The 20,771-nt window shown below is 42.3% G+C and overlaps 2 protein-coding genes across 2 annotated transcripts in view; one reads left to right on the forward strand and one right to left on the reverse strand.

The window, feature by feature from the left end:
• Positions 1 to 14,717, reverse strand: part of lonp2 (lon peptidase 2, peroxisomal) — a 44,262-nt gene extending 29,545 nt beyond the window's left edge. The window contains exons 1-6 of the mRNA XM_084316359.1: positions 14,442 to 14,717; positions 8,902 to 9,037; positions 7,135 to 7,248; positions 6,879 to 7,010; positions 6,230 to 6,352; positions 655 to 818 (exon numbers count right to left, since the gene is read on the reverse strand). Of these exons, the coding sequence (XP_084172485.1) occupies positions 655 to 818; positions 6,230 to 6,352; positions 6,879 to 7,010; positions 7,135 to 7,248; positions 8,902 to 9,037; positions 14,442 to 14,674 (902 nt within the window). The 5' untranslated portion in view covers positions 14,675 to 14,717. The remainder of the gene's footprint in view (positions 1 to 654; positions 819 to 6,229; positions 6,353 to 6,878; positions 7,011 to 7,134; positions 7,249 to 8,901; positions 9,038 to 14,441) is intronic.
• A 1,388-nt stretch (positions 14,718 to 16,105) lies between these two features.
• Positions 16,106 to 20,250, forward strand: LOC311229963 (calcyphosin-like protein). The gene is made up of 4 exons (XM_084316071.1): positions 16,106 to 16,233; positions 17,043 to 17,220; positions 18,953 to 19,162; positions 19,651 to 20,250. The coding sequence occupies exons 1-4, from the start codon at positions 16,142 to 16,144 to the stop codon at positions 19,753 to 19,755; spliced, it is 585 nt and encodes a 194-aa protein (XP_084172197.1). The 5' UTR covers positions 16,106 to 16,141; the 3' UTR covers positions 19,756 to 20,250.
• The last annotated feature ends 521 nt before the right edge of the window (positions 20,251 to 20,771 follow it).

Consider the following 20,771-nt stretch of genomic DNA (forward strand, 5'->3'; position numbering starts at 1 on the left):
CACCTCCCTATTCAGAGCCAGCTGTCATAATGATGCTTAGCTCCACCCTCACTCAATTTAGAAGAACCACATCAGGTGGGTAATTAATTGCCTGATACCACGATCATCTCTCTTTATCAGAGTCCCACTCTCTCCCACCAGGTAAATGGACGGCGTTTATATAGCACTTTTATCCAAAGTGCTTTACAACTTATAACCTCACACTCACACATTCACACTCCAACAGTGGAGGCGACCATGCAAGGTGCCAACCTGCTCATCGGGAGCAGTTAGGGGTTAAATGACTTTTTCAAGGACACTTCGACACGCTGCCAGGAGGAGTCGGAATCAAACCGGGAACCTTCTGATTACTAGATGACCGCTCTACCTCCTGAGCCACCTGATAAAGGAGTAACCAGAGAGACGATCAGCCCTCTGCTCCTTGTACTGTATGTGTTCAGTAGGAGTGACAACCTTTGTCTGACACCCATCCTTTTTCACCTCAGTGTAGTCCTTTGTAAAGCAGGAAGCTGGAGCATGTTCAGTAGTTTAGGACTATATCTCTGGACAGATGATATGTACAGAGCTGGCAAAGTCTTTGGAACGTTGGAAACTAAGTTGATGTTGTTTTCATATTACTAGTAATAATAGTAATAGTATTAGTATCATCGTTACCTCTTGAGTTCTTTGAGACAGACTCGGAGGACAGGTTCCCGCATGTTGGCCCCGTGGACCTTCCTCTCTAGAGCTGCGATGTCATCACCATCCTCTTCCTCTCCCTCCTCCTCCAGGGAGAACTGACGGCCGGGAAAAACTCCACCTTTACGCACCGACAACACCTGCAGGAGGAGGAGAGAGGGAAAATAGTAAGGCATTATGGGATGGCAGTGCAGTAGGAGGTAAAGCAGACTGTCTGGTAATCTGAAGGCTCCCAGTTCGACTCCTCCCGGCAGCGCGTTGAAGTGTCCTTGAGCGAGACACTGACACGCCGTTTCAACTGATAACAACTTGTAGTCGCATGGGCCGCCGCACGCAGGGAGCGAAATTAACTTTTTGACTCACCGGCCAGTGGCTGGTAGATGAGAAAAATCTATCCGCCAAGCATATTTCTTACCAGCCAATTTTTTTAATTTTTCTTTTTTTTATATAAAATATATATATTATATAATCATACTTGTAGTTGTATTATCTGCGAGACATCGCCACCACGCAACAAGTCAAAATGCTCGCTATCTGCAAACGTTCACTGTCTGTGTGTATACTCGAGTAGCCTCCAGCTCCAGCAAGGATTCTCCGGTGCTGCAGCTGGACCCTATACTGTAGCCTCCAGCTCCAGCAAGGATTCTCCAGCGCTGCAGCTGGACCCTACTGGAGCTAACGTGTACTAGGTAGCTACCTATCCAACGGAGGTATTATGCACTACTAGACTTGCTGGAGCATTTGTTGATATCGGGAGCTATCAATAGCTAGCCGGCTAGATAACGGACAATGCCTCAGTATTAAACTAAAAGTGAATAGTTGACTGGGTCATTTTGTAACGGTAGCTAACGTTAGACTCTAGCCTCTCTGTTTACATGGGGTTGGGAGGGGCTGGAGGAGGGAGGAGCAGCGCGTTGCATGTCTGTGTGCTTGACAGCGAGTGAGAACTCCGCTAAGAATTGGATCATGTTATTCGATCGGTTTTCACATGACTGTTTCGTTGCCCGCCACATGGCGGACAGACCTCTCAGTCCCACCCGCCAAACGTAAAATCTGCCCGCCAATGGCGCTTGGCGGGCTTTAATTTCGCTCCCTGGCCGCACGTCAATACACACTTTACATCCGTCTGTCGGGGTCACACTGTGTTATTGCCTCTCAACCGACACATCGGTTGAAAGCTAAAATGGCCACCGTTTGATTGACACACCGCTTGACACACCTTGACCAAACAGCCAACGAGCGTCAGTTTCGAAAAAGTGACCAACTCCGGTTTCGCCTCTCAATGACCGGACAAATCATCACTAGCGCTGAAAATGATTGACCGTTTGTGTAGCCAATGAAATTTTTTTTTATCCACTTTTTTCTCCCCATTTTCTATTTTTCTCCCATCCCAATTTCGTATTTCCAATTCTTCCCTCCCCTGTCTTGAACGTTGCTAGACTATGCCTCCCACTGGTCGGCTGTAGTGAGGATAGAAGCCTTGCATCATGTGTCCCCTCCGGTACACGAGGAGGCAGCCTGTCGCATCTTTTCACCGCAGCAGCTAGAACTCTCAGTGGTGAGGAGTAACGCGTGGGAGGCTCACGCTGCCCCCGATACTTCCTGTTTCCGTCGCTGTCCACAACGTCCAATCCCCACCCACCGGCTTTCCCACCCTCTAACACTTGCCAATTGTGTTAGTATGACGGCCGGCCAAGCCGGTAGCAAGCTGAGCATCTCCTGCGTTAGTGGTGAGCGCCTTGCCCACTGCGCCACTCAGCCGCCTTGTAGCCAATGAAATTCTGAAAAGAATGATATCGTACTTGAGTTGGTTTTCTGAGACAGAGAAGCAGTAAAAGCGGTAAAAGCATACCGTATGCAAGAGAATGAACGTGTGCCTCCCTCTCCGGAGCGCAAATTGTGCTAATCTGTTGTTGTGCTGATCTGTTTTTGATCTGTTGTTGTGTGAGAAGGAGTAGGGGTGGTGTATGTGACAAGAGCTTAGTGGGGGAGGGGGAGGGGGGTAGTGTTCTCATAAAGTTTTTTGTGATATTGTAATTCACTTTGAACATGTTCTAGGTAAGACTTGAAGCTATGGCCCCAGCAGTGTTTTTCTATCTAGAGTAGATAGATCTGCAGGGATCTGTTCGCAAAATGACAAATTAAAACCTCTTCCTGCGTGTTTCCTTTCAAAAGAGGCTGCTACAAATGGTTCCCGAATAGCGTCCAATATACTTTCAGTATGCAATCGACAGGCGTTTTATGCAAAATTTGCAGGACTTAAGAGGTTAAGCATCGGTTATATTGCTGCGCATTGTGACTCCGCACCATATCTCATTATCTCATTTCTCATGGAATTTGGTGGATCATATGTGTTGTGAAGGATCAGATTAAACCGAATATATATATTTATTTATGGATATATGTTTAATGGTATTTGTATGTTGTTTGATATCCCTTGTATATTCTTTGTACATATACGCTGAATATCCCTTTAGTCTACTACAGCCCATAATAGTTCATTCTCTTATTGGACAAGAACCTGGCGCCAGCAGACAAGCCCCTTGAGTCAAGTTCAATAATGCCGACGAACATGTCCCAACTAGCCCCGGTTCCGCGTAGGAATACGGCTACCGAAATACGAATGGTACTATTTGTTCACCGTGCATATAAATATGGCGCAAGTAAAGTAGAACTTTCTTTTTAGTCCATTAGTCCTTTACCCTCCAACCTAGTAACAGACGTGAAGCCTCACCCACGACCCACGTGTGGTGCAGTATGGCCTATTTGGCCCCAGAATAGGCATTGAGACCTCGTGTAAATTCATAGCTGAATTGTCATAGTTTGGCACTGTACCGTCGAGTGGGACGTATTTCTATTAAGTTAATAATAGTCTATTATGTATGGTGCATCGTGCGGTATCGAGTTCTAAAGTGAGTAGCACCCCCATCGACTCCTTGTGTTATCTGGAAGCTTAACCAGGCTGGGCAGACCACGTGTGGTGCTTGCATCCGAGGAGTTCTAGACGAGGACCGAGGGGGACCTGCACATTGGATTACCTACCCGGACGACTGCTGAGCCTATACGGCATGGAATATCTATTTGCTTTGGGTGCTTTGATTTGTGGAGCGGATAACAGCCAACGCCGGTGAGTGTTGGAATTACCCCCGAGAGGAGCCCAGGTGAGACGGCGCTCAACCCAGACCGAGGCCGCCTCGCTTCTCCTTCGTTGTGGACCTACAGCCTACAGCTACCGTCTACAAGAGGGCCCAAGTGTATTCATCTGTGGATCAAGATCCTGCGGGCACTGTGTTCTGTACCTGAATTCTCCCCAGGAATCGTTGGCCAGATGGGATGCAGCTGACGGCTCTCCAAACCCCCCCCCCCCCTACTGACTTACAACCAGCTTAACCAGGCTGGGCAGACCACGTGTGGTGCTTGCATCCGAGGAGTTCTAGACGAGGACCGAGGGGGACCTGCACATTGGATTACCTACCCGGACGACTGCTGAGCCTATACGGCATGGAATATCTATTTGCTTTGGGTGCTTTGATTTGTGGAGCGGATAACAGCCAACGCCGGTGAGTGTTGGAATTACCCCCGAGAGGAGCCCAGGTGAGACGGCGCTCAACCCAGACCGAGGCCGCCTCGCTTCTCCTTCGTTGTGGACCTACAGCCTACAGCTACCGTCTACAAGAGGGCCCAAGTGTATTCATCTGTGGATCAAGATCCTGCGGGCACTGTGTTCTGTACCTGAATTCTCCCCAGGAATCGTTGGCCAGATGGGATGCAGCTGACGGCTCTCCAAACCCCCCCCCCCCCTACTGACTTACAACCAGCAGGACCCCTTTAGTATCCCGCTATAATCCTTAAGTACCATCGCTATAGTTCCCTAAAGAACCAGGTTGTATACTTGCTTCCTGCGTAACCAGAGATTGGACATTCAGTGTTGATTTGCCTACGAATACTCATTTGCCTTACAAGTGCATTCAAATCATAAATGTAATTAAGTGAATGTTGTATATACCTTTTGCTATATTAAACCTTCGACTGTTATATTTGTGTGGACCTGATTTCATATGTGGGAAAGTGTTCATCATACTTAGATATCGTGTACTGTATGGCCAGAAGTTAAAGTACATCAAGCGGTAGTGGTTTAATGATACCATACTTATCAATACAGTCAGGGAATTGTACCCCTCAGTTACAATATGAATATGTACTGTTGGACTGTGGTAATTACATGTACGAATAAATAAATGATGAAATGATGAAATTTAATTATTGCTGCTACCAATGCGAATACTCGATCTGGGAAAACATTACTCATGATGCCCTTCCCTAATGTAGTAGTCCATCCCACAGTCCATTCACATTAATAAAGGGCTTCAAAAGGTCCTTTATGAATGGAACTGTGCTTTGTCTCATCTGCTGCATTCCCTCAGTGGGCCCTCTAGTGGTGACATTCCTCATGTACAACAAGTAAACATCATCTGTGTCGTTTGAAAAGATATCACTATACCGTACTCCTAAAACATTTTTAGATTATATCACAAGAATAGTGATATATATAGACATATACCAATTATTGTGATATAATCTAGAAATGTTTTAGGAGTGTCATTACCATCCAAAATAATAAATATATCAGGATAGAGAGAGAAATAATGAAGTTATTATAGGGCTGGGCGATAAAACGATAACGATAACTATCGCGATAAATTATTTCCTCGAAATAAACATGAAACGTGGTCGCAAAGTTTCGATATATCGATTTTCCAAGCTTGGCTCCGTTCAGCCTCGGCTCAGCACACTCACTCACAACAACCAGCGTTACGTGATGACGTGCTTACGCACAACAGCTAACAACCAATCAGTGAAGGAGATGGCCGAGACCCGGAAGGAGGTAGGACTCACTCAACAACAAGGCTTGCTAGGCTAATTAGCTTGCACGCCGTTGTTTTATATATTTACGTGCCGAGTATGTGTGTGTTTTGAATTCTGAGGCCACGTTTATGGTAGTGTGGGATATACAGTGGACGCCGTTTCAATATATTGTGGCGGAAGAGAGTATTTTAGTGTCATATTTAGCACATTGTCATTGAATACATCGCTTAGAACCAACAGGCTGGCTAGGATAACTAGCTTGCACGGCACTGTTTTATATATTTACGTGCCGAGTATGTGTGTGTTTTGAATTCTGAGGCCACGTTTATGGTAGTGTGGGATATACAGTGGACGTCGTTTCAATATATTGTGGCGGAAGAGAGTATTTTAGTGTCATATTTATTGTCATGAGATACTCCGCTTGTCGGCTAACGTGCGCAGACTGATGACGACATCAACTCGACTTGAGACATTCGCAGCAGCATAAGAAGTTAATTAAACTTGACGGACATTATATCGACGATAATTATCGATATCGAATTATATGAAAATAATTTTATAATTTTATCGCGATAACGTTTTTGGTCATATCGCCCAGCCCTAAGTTATTACATTACATGCAGTATTCAAACCTCTACTTGAGGAGTGTGTGTTGGCAGAGAAGTAGGTATGAATCCAGCCTCACCCTCTTATCATCGTCAGGCAGTGGTTTCCTGGTCTTCTGCAATAGTTTTAATCCTTCTATCTGCCTGTTCAGCATGGGGAGGGTCCTCTTAAAACGCTCCTCTAGACTCACTGCATCCAGCACCTAGACACACACACACACACACACACACACACACACACACACACACACACACCAGGGTTTAGACCAGGGGTGCGTTGGTCATGGGACAGGGTTGCACGCCATGCAACCGGGTCTGTGAGCAGAAGCACGTGCACGCACTCGACTGATGCGCCAACTCGCCAAGTACCCACCTGGCTGCTTTGCATAACAATAGCTCAGGTCGTCAGGTGTGTTCAAATACATCCTCAAGATACATACACACAGAACTTGTGAATGAAATGTGTTACTTTCCATTCCCAGAGGCAATTAGGCATTGTCTTTATTCTGTGAGCACGCGAGGGAACATGTATGCGCATGCGCGGGAGTGCGCGTGGCGTCATTAAAACACAGTGCAACCAGGTATGAAATCACCAACGCACCACTGGTTTAGACAGCATAGACACAGACACACACACACACACACACACACACCAGGGTTTAGACAGCATAGACACACACACACACACCAGGGTTTAGACAGCAACACACACACACACACTCCCTCTACCTGTAGTTTTTCCTTGTTGGATGTTCGGATCATTGAAGCCACAACATCAGGTAGAGTCTCTCTTGGCAGGCTGTCCAGCAGATGTCTCAGCTTGGCTACTACTGGTACCGACATATCCAGCATGCTTACCAACTAACACACACACACACACACACACACACACACACACAAGGTTAGATAGACAGTCTCAGCTTGGCTACTACTGGTACCGACATATCCAGCATGCTTACCAACTAACACACACACACAGACACACCTGTATAGCAGTTTGGTAGAACTTCTGGGAGAGTTCCCCCAGCTCTCCCTCCTCAGCTGTAGCGCCCCCTGTGGCTGGAGTGGTTAGCTGCTCCATCTTATCCAGCTGTTCCACCTAAAGGTTATTCACACACACGCACGTGTTTTTAAATCATTTAATCAGATTAATCACTTTATTCAAATTGAGGATTTTGTTTGAGGATATTTATTTTTTATTTTTATTAAAAATATATTTATGATTACGTTATAAAATAAATATAATGACGATATTCTAAGCTTCATTTGAAAAAAAATAACAAAAAAAAATTACATTCGGTACAGCCCTATAAATTCGTAAAGAAAATGTTCTAAAAAGCCGTAAAAAAAAGCCTGCTTTGGCTCCGTTTCAGTCTGCATTCATAGGCAAAATAGTAAATAGTAAAGTTACCTTAAATCAGTGCTTCTCAAACTTTTTCTGTCAGGCCCCCCTTTGGCGGACCAAAATATTTTGGGCCCCCCCCCCCCTCGCCCCAACAAAATAGTCATGAAATGGGCCATGTTTAAATTTATTGAAATAACACCAATATCGTGACCTTTCAAATTGGCCCTATATTTTGTTTTCAGAGCTGTCATGGATGAAAAGCCAGCTTCACACAGATACTGTATGTGGTGCTGAATGGTATCAACACCTTAACTGCTGCATCATGAGATACTTGGTACTCAGCACCACACTCTGAAACTAGCTCTCCAGGTGGTATCAGATGAGATTTCAAAGAGTTCTTCCAAGAGTTTGGATGGAGGTGTGTCAGGAAGCTTTGTCTCAATGTTGTCTGTAAAGGTTTTTTTTTTCCAGAGTAACTTGGTGATCCTTTTCTGTGTTTTATTAAATAATGATTTTCAGATTTTGAGAAATGGTATTTTCATGGAGAACAGTGCAGCTGCAACAGATAGCACTTTAGTGATAATTTTCTGTAATCAATTCTTTTTTTTTTTAATAAATCTCAAGGCCCCCCCTGTCATGCCTCTGCACCCCCCCTGGGGGGCGCGCCCCCCACTTTGAGAAACACTGCCTTAAATGGTTAAATTGTCAGGATTGTTTTTCTTTTATGAAAATTGGTTGCACTGATTAATCAATAAAATAATCACTGGGTGAATAGATTACTTAAATAACCATTCGTTGCAGCTCTAATTAGGACAGACTATCCCAAAACCTGCAATGTTATTTTTTCACTTTAGTAGAACTTGTCAAAATGTAGCCATCTTACCTCTATCTAAGGTCATCTACAGTACGAGCTAGTGACCACTGCTCTCCCTGTAATCTGCTGTCAACACCAATGTCAGGCTCCTCATTCACTTCCATACATTTTGAGGACCAAGTCTAAGGACCCATCCCAATACCCCCCATGGCCCTACGCCTCTGTGTTGCCCATAGCCATGTAGGGCAGGGTGTCTGATTATTTTGTGGATGGAGGGGTAGTGGTCGTGTACAGTAGCCCTCCACCTGGCCCTCCAGAGTGTTTTCAGATGCTGACTCAAAACAGAGTAGTAGAAGGAAGGACGTAAAGGACTTACGCATCTGCAGTGCTACGTATATTTTTTGTACGTATCAGCTTATTTGGTTTTCGCAGAACTCGGCATAACACCTTTCCCGTTGAGGAAAAACACAGAATTGCGTGGCTTTTCGAGATTTTCAGTGTACTGAATCTATTGTGTATTGTGATCCTGGACACAGTTCTAAGTGAATTACTATGATTGTCTTTAAACTAATGATAACATAGAGAAGATGTACCTCTGCCAGCAGAAAGGGCCTCTCCTTCAGCAGCCCCGACACACGAAACCGACATACCCCTGTTATTAGGAGGGTGTAGTGGGGTTTGGGCCAATTGCTGCCTACTACCTGTACTGCCAAGCCTGCCACTCCAATACTAGAGAGAGAGAGAGAGAGTTTATTATAATATAGTTTATCACAAATGAACAACGAGGAGAATTTCAGGCCTCAATGTTTTCCAACAGACCTTACAAGAATTGCATTACAAAGAAAAATGTCATTATATTCAAACCTATCAACCACTCCAGAGTGTGCAATTGTATGTAATTGTAATATTATATTTCAGGAGTGATCTATTAATGGGGATATTATTAATAAACAGCAGTTGACATATAACCTAACACACTTTTATTTAACCTCTTAGGCTACAGGTGTGAGTCCTGGGCCTGAGAAATACCTCCATCAACCAATAGCATCTTTGGTAAGTAGCAAATAGGGCTTGGGTTCCAAAACAAATCCAAACTATCCCAAGTATGCTTCGAGTATTTTACAACGATCACCATTCAATGAAGAGGACAATCTTCCTGCTTATTCTTCACTGCTTATTATCATCATCCCAAAGAGACGCTGAAGAGCCACGCTGCATCTAGCGTTTAATACAGTTTCAGTCTAAAGCATACAGTCCAAACTGTATACCAGGGCTATTCAACTGGCGGCCCGCGGGCCAGATCCGGCCCGCGGGATGATTCTGACCGGCCCGCCAAAGATTACATGATAATAAAAGATATATATTTTTTTTTACTTTTTTCTTTTCATGTCAACGTTAACACGCACAATTGAGCCAAAAGTCACTCAATTAATGACAGATTTCATTGATAAATTGAGGGAAAACTTGTCGATTTGATGAATTTGACATGTCCAGAGAATTGATGCATTTTGTGAGCAACCCATTTGCCAATGTAGCTGCTATTTCCACAAAAGGACAAGAGTTCCTTGCATCACTTCACATTGATGAAGGTCTCCTGCAACTTGAAATAATTGACATGCAAGCATCATCTGCTCTGAAGCAGGCACTTGAGAATGAATCCACCACAACATTTTGGATAAAGTGTATTCATGTCAAGACATTCCCCAAAATAAAAACGCTGGCAATATCTGTGCTAACAATGTTTGGCTCAACATACACCTGTGAATCCAGTTTCTCTCACATGAATGCCATTAAAACAAGCAACCGTGCCTCCTTGACAAATGAGCATTTGCATCACTGTTTGCGGGTAGCCCTCACTTCCTATGAACCCTCTTTCTCTGCCATTGCCCAGTCAAAGAAGTGCAATCGCTCTCATTAGATGTGTGTATGTAGGCTAGGCCTGTCTGCCCCCCACCCCCCTGATGTTTGAGAGTTAAGAGTCGACAATAAGTGCTAATAAGATGCTGTGATTTGCTGTTGTTGCACAGACATGAAGCACTTTTTCATAAGCTCAGCTGCACTATAAATGTGTTTTTTTGTTCAAGTGTTGATGTTAGAATGTTCAGATGCACATCATGCACTTGTTTGTTTTTTATTTTATTTTTATATTGAAATGTTGAAGAGGAGATGTTGCAGTTGTTGCACAGTCATAAATGAAGCACTTTTTGCAGGAGATGTTGCAGATGTGGCACATAAATTAAGCACTTTTTTTGAAAAGTATACTACTTTTGCAATGTAGTTAAATAAAAGTTGTGAAAATGTGGTTGCGTGTTGTGTCAAGTGTACATATATTCATAGCACGGGGAGGCGCCGTGGCAGTCCGGCCCCTGGCCCCTTGGGTTTCTGACAATGTGGCCCCCTGAACAATTTAGTTGAATAGCCCTGCTGTATACTGTAGAGGCCAGAACAGATAGACTAACATTACATAATCCTGCTATTTAATAACCCAGCTGGCCTCTATACACTGCTGGTGAAAGGTTCAAGTCCATCTCTCTGCCTACCTCACTGATTGACAGAGGCGCTAGCAAGAGCAACAGATCAATCACAATGTGAACCGACTTCAGTATGAGAGGACTATGCCTATTGCACTCAGACCACATAGCATACATATATTACTTTTTTCCATACCACCTGGTAAATGTAGAATTTATAAAAACATTTAATGTTTTTTTTAGGGTTTCCTTGGTTTTTCATGACTTCTGGAGAAAACCAGTGTTGTATTTTCTTTTCATTAGGTCACCCAAATATTTCCCCATAGCTTTATTTCTGTAAGGTTGTTATTATCCGTTAATAATAGTCTTCAGCCCCCATCACAGCATGAAACATACCCCAAGAAACACGTAGGCGAACGTTAACACGAACCTAAACTAACGTTACCTAAAGTTAGTTTAGGTTCGTGTTAACATTAGATAATGTACAAAATAAACGTATTCCGCTGCTATAGACGTCGCTCTTTTATTTTGAAACCCCCCAGAAAGGAAGTCATTATATTAGCTTTAGTATTAGCTCCGGTTAGCTCCGAGCGTGCAGTAGTTAGTAGTATATTATCAATACCAGCCATTGGATTACTGTTTTCTAAATTGGGGAGGCTTTTAATCGTCAAGGTAAGAGGATTTTAAGTCATGGTATCCATAAACTTCAATCGGTTCGGATCCTTTGAATTAATGAGAATGTAAACAAACACGGCTTCCACATAGAAATCACTGACTGCGCCCAGAGACGAGTGGTTAGGCAAAAAATAGTTCAGAGTATATTTGCTTAGAAAACCTAATTGTCGAATTCAATTATTTTTTATTTCTCCACGTGGTAAATACACAGGTCACAACATGTTTACAGGAACGTTTTGGAGTTGTATTTGGATTGTATTTCGTGACTGTAGGACTCTGTAGGGAACGTCAGGCTATTGCACCGCCCCACTTCCAGTGATGAAGCTAAGCTACGCTAACGGAGCTACTGTTCCCAAAGCTAAATGCACGCACAGAGACAAAAAGGTATGTAACTCCAGGGAAGATGTTAAATAAGCTAATTTCCCAAAATGTTGGAGTAATCTAAAAGTAAGCTAGTGACCACTGCTGTCCCTGTCATCTGGGGCAGCATTATGTGAAAAGTTGACAGTTGGTCAAACTACACATCAGACACAAAGTTAGTTCCTTTGAGACAGAAAAATATAGGCCTAGGCTATTATACAGAATAACATTTCTGTAGTTTGTTTATACTTCAGAAGTATAATATTTAGACTAAGGTCCCTAAAATGAATGGAAGTGAATGAGGAGCCCGACACCTGGGAGGAATGGTGGTGTTCACAAGAGGATGACAGGCACAGCGGTGTTTGCTAGCTTTACTTGTAAATGACTACAGATAAGAGTTAAGACTGCTGTTCTAATCAAATTAAATACGACTTCAAATGTGCCTTATATTGCTAAGTTATGCAACCCCTGGAACGACGTCAATGTCACCAAGTTCGATCCCATGATGCGAGACGACGAGACTCCAAAACAGCATATTATTATTAAGCTAAAGAATTTACTCAACAAATACATACAAAGAAACAGCTGTTAGCTGATGTTGTAACAATGGAGCTTTCTACAGGTAGATTAAATGGTGCAAACTATCAAACAATAGATAGCCGGAACCATATTCTCTATCAAGTTAGGACCTCTACTATATAACTAGCGTGACATAACTAATTATATCTGTATAATCCCCTTTTTTCTTTTTGGTCTTTGTTGAAATCTTTGCTCATTTCTTTTTCTTTTCAGGCCTATGACGTGGTGGGTTGGGGGGGGATTATTTTTTATTATTGAAAAGTGTTGTTAATTAAAGAAAATCGATTTTTATAATGTATTTAACCCATTCTCCGCCATTCACGTGTTAAGGCGGGTTTCTCCGCCATGCGTTGTCTGCCAATAACTCCGTAAGGCGTTTTTTAGATCAATATTTCATATTTTCGTCATGGTATTCATATTTCACCCACGGCGTCTTGGGTGATGCTGTCTGGGCCATCACAACTCTGCAACGCTTCAATACCGCCATCTCGTGGCCGATCGACGAGTTGCCAAACCGGAAGTGGCCGGAAGTGCTCGGTCCGTCCGGCCACTCGCTTATCGTCCCAGGGCTCAATACAGACACCGTCGATATGAATCTTTGCCATAACTCAATAATCAACATGATTTGGACGTGTATTAGTAATATACAAACCGGAAATGGATCGCATCGATCAACATCCCATAATAGCGATCTTTTTGCTCCACTCTCATCGCTACGAGGAGACTGGGGTGAGTTTCAGCGTTTTTCTTTATCATTTTCGATACAAACTGCTCTGATCAATATATCACCCATACTACATGAATCATTTAACGTCGGTCACGGAATTATAAACGACCCCCCCCCCCCCTCCGTTCACCCGCAGATGACCAGTCATGACGTTTAGGACCATGTACAGTTGAAATTTTTAATATAACGTTGATCGGTATCAAACTGCATTTGATCATCTAATATATGCATTTATGCCTAATCTCGCGTTCTATGAAATACTGCAGAAAACGATAAAAACATATTTATACTCTAGACGGTATTTTAGTATGAATGTGTGAATGGAAAAGTAAAACGTTCCTACATCCTGAACGACAGATAATTGATGTTGAATGGGCCATAGTAATGTCAATTTAGCAATACAATTTAAAAAGTTATAGCCCTGCAAAGAAGGTGAGCATCTCCATAGACTTATAGCGCTGGCAGAGAGGGTACAATGATGGGTGCAATGCCCGGCAGAGAATGGGTTAATTGTTATAAATACAACTAATCATTTATTATATTTTTTTTTGGGGGTAGGATTTTTTTTGGGGCAAGCCCATGCTTGTAGTTGGCAAAGAATTAAATTATGTTTTATGTGCATTTTTTTTTGTTTTTGTATGCCTGTACCTGTGCCTTTCATCCAAAAATGAAATAAAAAAATATGAAAAAAAAAAAAAAAAAAATCCATAGAAAGAAACAGCTGTTTCATGGCTAAAGCAGGCCAGTGGTGTCGGTACCTGTGGAGTGCAGGCAGCTCGTCAGAGTCCCAGTCCCAGAATTTACTCAACAAATACATACAAAGAAACAGCTGTTTCATGACTAAAGGCCAGTCGTCCCCGAAGCCTGTTTTTGGGATTCGAACTTCGTCAGGGTTTTTCGAACGAACGTTCGAACCTTCGTTTTTAATAAATAAATAAAAAAGAATTCTAAAAAATATAAATACAATTTTTTTTTATATCCTGAAACTAAATCCTCAATTTGAATAAAGTGATTAATCTGATTAAATTAGTATTTTCTTTTTTATTAAATCAACTTTCCAGACCCAGACCCAGCCCAGGGAGAAGCCCCAGCCCAACTAAATCAATTAAATCAACTTTCTTTAATGAATATAACTCATCAGTTTATTGTAATACTATAATATTAGTGTAGCCTAATCTTTATCTGCAACTGTGAAGAAAAACCCCATTGGTTTAAACAGAATGAATAGAAAATAAATAAATAAAATAAAAAATAAAATAAAAATTATTTAGAATTCGAATGCCAACGTAACGAACGAAGGTTGAGCCCTGCGTCTCGGTACCTGTGCAGTGGCGGCAGCTCGTCAGAGTCCTGCTCCGGGTCCCTGGTGTTGGGGATCACCCCTATGATGGTGCTCTGCAGAGAGGTCCCCTTCAGCAGGCGGCTCTTCACCAGCTGCATGTTCCGAGGAGTGTCCACGCTGACCCGCACGGTGGAGCCCGGCAACAGCACTCCTTCGTGGGTCAACAGCAGAGGAAGGCGGCCGGGGATCTGAATACCGCCGTTAGAAGACATGTTGTTGTTGTTTTAAACCCTTCAGTAGAAGAACGAGCAGAGGAACAACATGTACTTCCTCAGCTCGGTGGTGACGTCACAGGACAAGGGGGGCGGAGGAAAACATTGCAGGCTACGGCGTGCGGAGTGGGACAAACTTGTGGCGGGCCCTCTTGAAAAACAAGTCGAAATACCAATAGCATAAATCTGCAGAGCCGCAATCCCAACGTCTGGGCGGGGCGTCGGGGCTTGTACTGTACTCTGTGTTGTTTCCTGTAAAACCCGGAAGTAGTCAGTTTGTGCTGTTTATTTTTACAAGCAGACTCGACCATAGATATATATCTATGGACTCGACAGCATTTGGATTTCTGTGTTCCGTGTTGCGGTTAGGGTTATGGTTAGGGTTAGGGTTATGGTTAGGGTTAAAAATAAACAGCACAAACTGACTACTTCCGGGTTTTACAGGAAACAACACAGAGTACAACATAGATGTTCTATATATCTATGGAGTACAAGCCCCGACGCCCCGCCCACGCACAGTCACACAGAGTACAAGCCCCGAAGCCCCGCCCAGACGTTGGGCTTGCGGCTCTGCAGATATACCCTACTCCAAAATACGCAAAAAATATTAAATTAGGGTTTAGTGGTTGGTTAGGCCCTATTTTGTGGACAGATACAATGTTTAGTGAACTTGGCCTAGTGTGGGTTTAACTTCTGGTTTAGACTGTTAGCTAAATTAGAAATGCAGTATAAATCTCATTTGGTTGTGGGAGTTTATCATAATATTTTAGAACTCAACAAAGTCAACCCCCCCCCCCCCCCCCATGTGTTAGATCTACAGTATTATACATCCAGGCGACATCACAGATTGAAGAGTTCTCTCTCTGATTTCTAGTTTTAGGAGAGTGGTGCGTGTCCACAAATACTGACTGAACTGTCCTGGAGAACAGTGATGAACAAGTGAGGTTCCTCTTTAGTGGAAGGTTTTACATTTACATTTAGTCATTTAGCTGACGCTTTTATCCAAAGCGACTTACAAGTTCTGTACGACAAGTCATCAGGAATGGTACAACTCTATCAGCTGGGTAACAATGTTCATCAAAGTGTTGAGTGCTACAGTGTAGGTTCGTTGATTAGGACAAGTGCACGACATAAGGTTAGTCAGGGTTAGATTTCTTTATTTTTTTAATCATATCAATCATCAGGTTAAAGCCACAATAGCCTTTTCTACTGTATGTGACAAACAATTTCATTATTTGTATTACAGTGTCTTGGAGGTTGGGGACTTGTTAAAACAGGAATATAAACGGTATTTCATAGAGGGAAGGTTTGGCAGAGGTGTGGTTTGTTGTTAGTTGCCTGGGGAACTGCCCTCTGCAGGGGAAGACAAACACAGGGAGCTCCCATAGATCCAGCTCTTCAAAAAACCCTCACATATAAACCTGAACAGATATTTGACTCGTCATACCCTGAGCTCTTAAAAGAAACATGGCTCTGAACAATGACTCTGCTTACCTTCTGAACAAGCTGAGACAGACATGTCTGGCAAGAGGAGCTGCTGGGATTAAAGGATTGGGAAGGTACGTCTGAATTCTTATCTATCCACCCATCACTAATCTATACAAGTGGGGGAAAAACACTAATGTGATAGAAAAGACAGACAGCCTTTTCAAGAGGTTTACCATAATTGCCTGTTGATGTTGCTGCGGCAGTAGTTCAGGATGTAGAGCGTGTCATCTGGTTATCCGACAGCCCGATCTAGCTTAAAATAATATTTTAATACCTTTTTCCTGTGGTCAATTCGTACTTTATTATGTAAATAAAGTATGAATAGAACACAGGGAAAAAGTGATATTATGTTATAATAAGTCATAAGTATAATACATATATTACATATTTAAACAATGTAAACTTTTTACGTTTTCAGAAAATGTATTATGTTCACCTGTAGTGTAATGGTGAAAGCACTTGCCTACTACCGTAATGAATGTTGGTTCAACTTCCAGTTGCTGAGTTAATAAAATGTGTGTGTACATAAGACTGTTGTCGATACAATATGTAAACATATTACTTATACAATACTTAAATATATTACTTATGGCTATAACATAACGTACATTATGTAACATTTTCTCCTGTGTTCAATTAGTACTTTATTGAATATTTCTGATGAGACTGTGTTGAATGTGAAGGTTCCTCCCGGTAGCGTGTCGAAGTGTCCTTGAGGAAGACACTGAACCCCTAACCGCTCCTGACAAGCGTGTGCCTTGCCTGGTCGTCTCTGTCGTCGGTGTGTGTGAGTGAGTGAATGTGGGTGAATGTGGGTGAATGTGAGGCATACGTTGTAAAGCGCTTTGGATAAAAGCCCATTTGATGTTTTCTCCCGAAGGGCATTTCGTATCATGGATGATGATGGCAGTAGATCTTTGGACCTGCAGGAGTTCGTCCAAGGCCTGGATGACTATGGGACTGGTCTGAGTCGAGAGGAGGCCAGGCAGATGTTTCAAGTGTTCGATAAGGATGGGAGTGGAACCCTGGACTTTGAAGAGTTTCTGAGGAACCTGAGGGTAAGTGGATCAACAAGTTACTCAAGTTGTGCACAAGGCTCAAGGAAAACAGTGTGTAGACATACGGACAGTGAGATTTAACCCGTTGCTTGGCAACCCCCTTTTTTGTAGAGAACAGCTCTCATTATAAGAAGGTTCTACCACATTATGTTGCAGTTGATCTCCTCAGTTTGTGTGCGTCCATGACCACAACTACGTAAGTACTAAATGTGCGTATTATGAAGATGTTTAGTTATTGTTGTTGATTCATATCATACTGTCATAAGTTTACCAGCTGTTTATGTAGCGATTTACCAGTATGTTTTTATAGGGTGATAACCTTTATCCATTTCATATTATAGAGATAGTATAGCCGAAGTAATGTAACATTGATGTCTCTTGTTTTCTCCGTTGATGTCTCGTTTCCTACCACACTCCCAAAGTAGTAATGGTAAATAGTATAATAGTACTAGGGCCTGTGCATCTGTGTGTCTACATTTAGTTTATAATAAAACTCCTCAATGGCTTGCTTTCAGTTTAGCTGGTCGTTCATACTAATACACATTGGCCGTATTAGGGGGTGGGAAACTGATGGGTGGGGATCGGGCGTTGTGGACAGCGACTCCTACAGGTCGGTTGGTGCGCCTGCGCAGTAGAATCAGGAAGTGTCGGGGGAGCGTGAGCCTCCCACGCGTTACTCCTCGACACTGAGAGATCGAGCTGCGCAGGTGAAAAAATGCGACTGCTGTTTTCAAGTACCGGAGGGGACTTGTGCTATGTATGACTTAGTCCACATTGCAGCCGGCTTGTGGGAGGCAAGAAACAGCGTTCGTGACAGGGGAGGGTTGATTTGGATGATACGAAATTGGGATGGGAGAAAATATAGAAAATGGGAGAAAAAGTGGACCAAAAAAAAATAAAACTCCTCAATGGCCATTCCTGCCTCCTGTGTCCTGACTAGACACACCCAGACACACCATACTACTGACTGCATTTTCTAACCACCAAGAGCTTCAATACACAACTACAGTATTTGATTTAATACAAACCAAGCCAATATCCATATGAGCTAGTGATGGGAATTACGGCTCTTTGAAGGGAGCCCGATCTTTTGGTTCCGTTCCTTTCCAAGAGCCGAACGGCTCATCGTTCTTTTTTTGTTACTTGGTTTATCAGTCTTAAATCAAAATCTTTGGTTTATCCACGGAATAATCACTAGGATAATGGAGAGGATAGGATTTGGATCAGATTCAAACTTAAACTTTACTTAAAGCCCCTGGAAACAAAGCCTCAAATTGTTAGAATGTATGATATCTAACATGAGTGTGATATTAAGCGTCCACCAAAGTTTGACTGAAAAAATATAGCCCTATATTAACGTGACAAGACGTCCCAGATGTTGTAGTGTAGCAACATGTTTGTTCTGAATGTGATAGTGTATCTGTTTGTAACAGTGTTAGTGTACTATTCACTAAACATGTACTGTAGTTGTCTTTATTCCAAATGGCTGCCTGTAACCAATGGTAACCACTTTAAAAAGAAAATGAAAAGGCCTAATTTCTGTGCAGTGGTAGAGCAGGTCAAACACTGGGAAAACATGATATTACTGTTTCATGCTTCAACATTTCTGTTATATTTATCATATATATCAACACATAACAACACGTTGCACATAGCAACCCTTGTCTCTTCCAACATGAAGGAAAATGGGGGTTCTTAACATTCCGTGAAAGGCCTCTGTTGTCTCCATTAGCCTCCCATGTCAAGTGTCAGGACGGCAGTGATCTTACAAGCCTTCAACAAGCTGGACAAGACGGGGGACGGAGTGGTGACAGTGGGGGATCTGAGAGGGGTGTACAATGCCTCCCAGCACCCCAAGTACAAGAATGGAGAGTGGACAGAAGAACAGGTCTTCCTCTCCTTCCTGGAAACCTTTGAGTCCCCCAGTGACCCAGATGGCAAGGTATACAGTGATGGACAGTAGAACAGCACAACAACCAGGGGGGGAATTGGCATAACGACTAAATTGGAGGATGAGAGAAAAAGGTAGAAAAAAAGAAACCATATAGATATATTTCAATCCTGATGAATGGGGGACCCTGATGTAAACAAGACGAAAGTCTTTCTCTGGTCTGCATCCCCTTAACAATTGTGTGTATTGAGCCGTACTGTATTGTACCCATTCTGCAATCTGTTAAATAAAGTTTTCAATCAATCAATCAATCAATCAATCAATCAGTCAATAGATAGACAACCAGAAAATGGGGGACCCTGATGTAAACAAGACGAAAGTCTTTCTCTGGTCTGCATCCCCTTAACAATTGTGTGTTAATAAAGTTTTCAATCAATCAATCAATCAATAGATAGACAACCAGACAGACAGACAGACAGACAGACAGACAGACAGATAGATAGATGTAATCCTAATCTGCTTTCTGTATCTCCCTGTAGGTAACTGAGGAGGAGTTCATGAACTACTACAGTGGAGTCAGTGCCTCCATCGACAGCGAAGCCTACTTTATACATATGATGAAACAGGCCTGGAAGTTAGACTGACTTTATACATATGATGAAACAGGCCTGGAAGTTAGACTGACTTTATACATATGATGAAACAGGCCTGGAAGTTAGACTGACTTTATACATATGATGAAACAGGCCTGGAAGTTAGACTGACTTTATACATAATGATGAAACAGGCCTGGAAGTTAGACTGACTTTATACATGAAACAGGCCTGGAAGTTAGACTGACTTTATACATGAAACAGGCCTGGAAGTTAGACTGACTTTATGTACAGTATAAGGCCTGGAAGTTAGACTGACTATATACATATGATGAAACAGGCCTGGAAGTTAGACTGACTATATGTACAGTATAAGGCCTGGAAGTTAGAAATGTTTTTAAGAATACTTTGTATCATATTATATTTATATTTAGAAGAGCTGGATTTGAAATTAATTTAATGCATTTCAATTCCCAATAGCATTAAGAAGGCCGATAGAGAGGCCGAAACATGTTGGTGTTTTTTAATTGTTCTAATATGAACTAAGCGAATTATTAAAGCTTTTTTATACATGAAGAGTGCCTGGAACTTCTTTGTTTTTTAAACTGGCTCCCCTTTATCCAAAGAGCACCTTCTAAAACACTGGATTCACACTACAAAGACACTGCAGCCCTCCTTCCTGTTCAAGCATTACATTAGGCTACTTCAATAAAACTTTGCTTCAAAATGATTCTGTCATCTTTCATTTAATTATTGTAAATATAAATACATGTTGTAGACTTAACCTCCCAGTAAGCCTGAATGAAGGGAATAGGTGTTCTAGATCAGTGGTTCCCAAAGTCGGGGTCGCGACCCAAAGGTGGGCCGCGAGCAGCCACGGGTGGGCCGCGAGATGATTTAAAAAAAAATATATATATATATATATATATATATATTTTTTTTTTGTCAGGCCACTGAACTTAGAAGCAGGCCAGGACAGTGTTTCTAGTTGTATTCTAAAATTCTATTCTATTGTATTCTAAAATGTGACTATATGGTTTTATATTAACTTAATAAATAAACAAAAA

The sequence above is a fragment of the Notolepis coatsorum genome (assembly GCF_963971535.1).
Source record: "Notolepis coatsorum genome assembly, chromosome: 6".
Lineage (NCBI taxonomy): Eukaryota > Metazoa > Chordata > Actinopteri > Aulopiformes > Paralepididae > Notolepis > Notolepis coatsorum.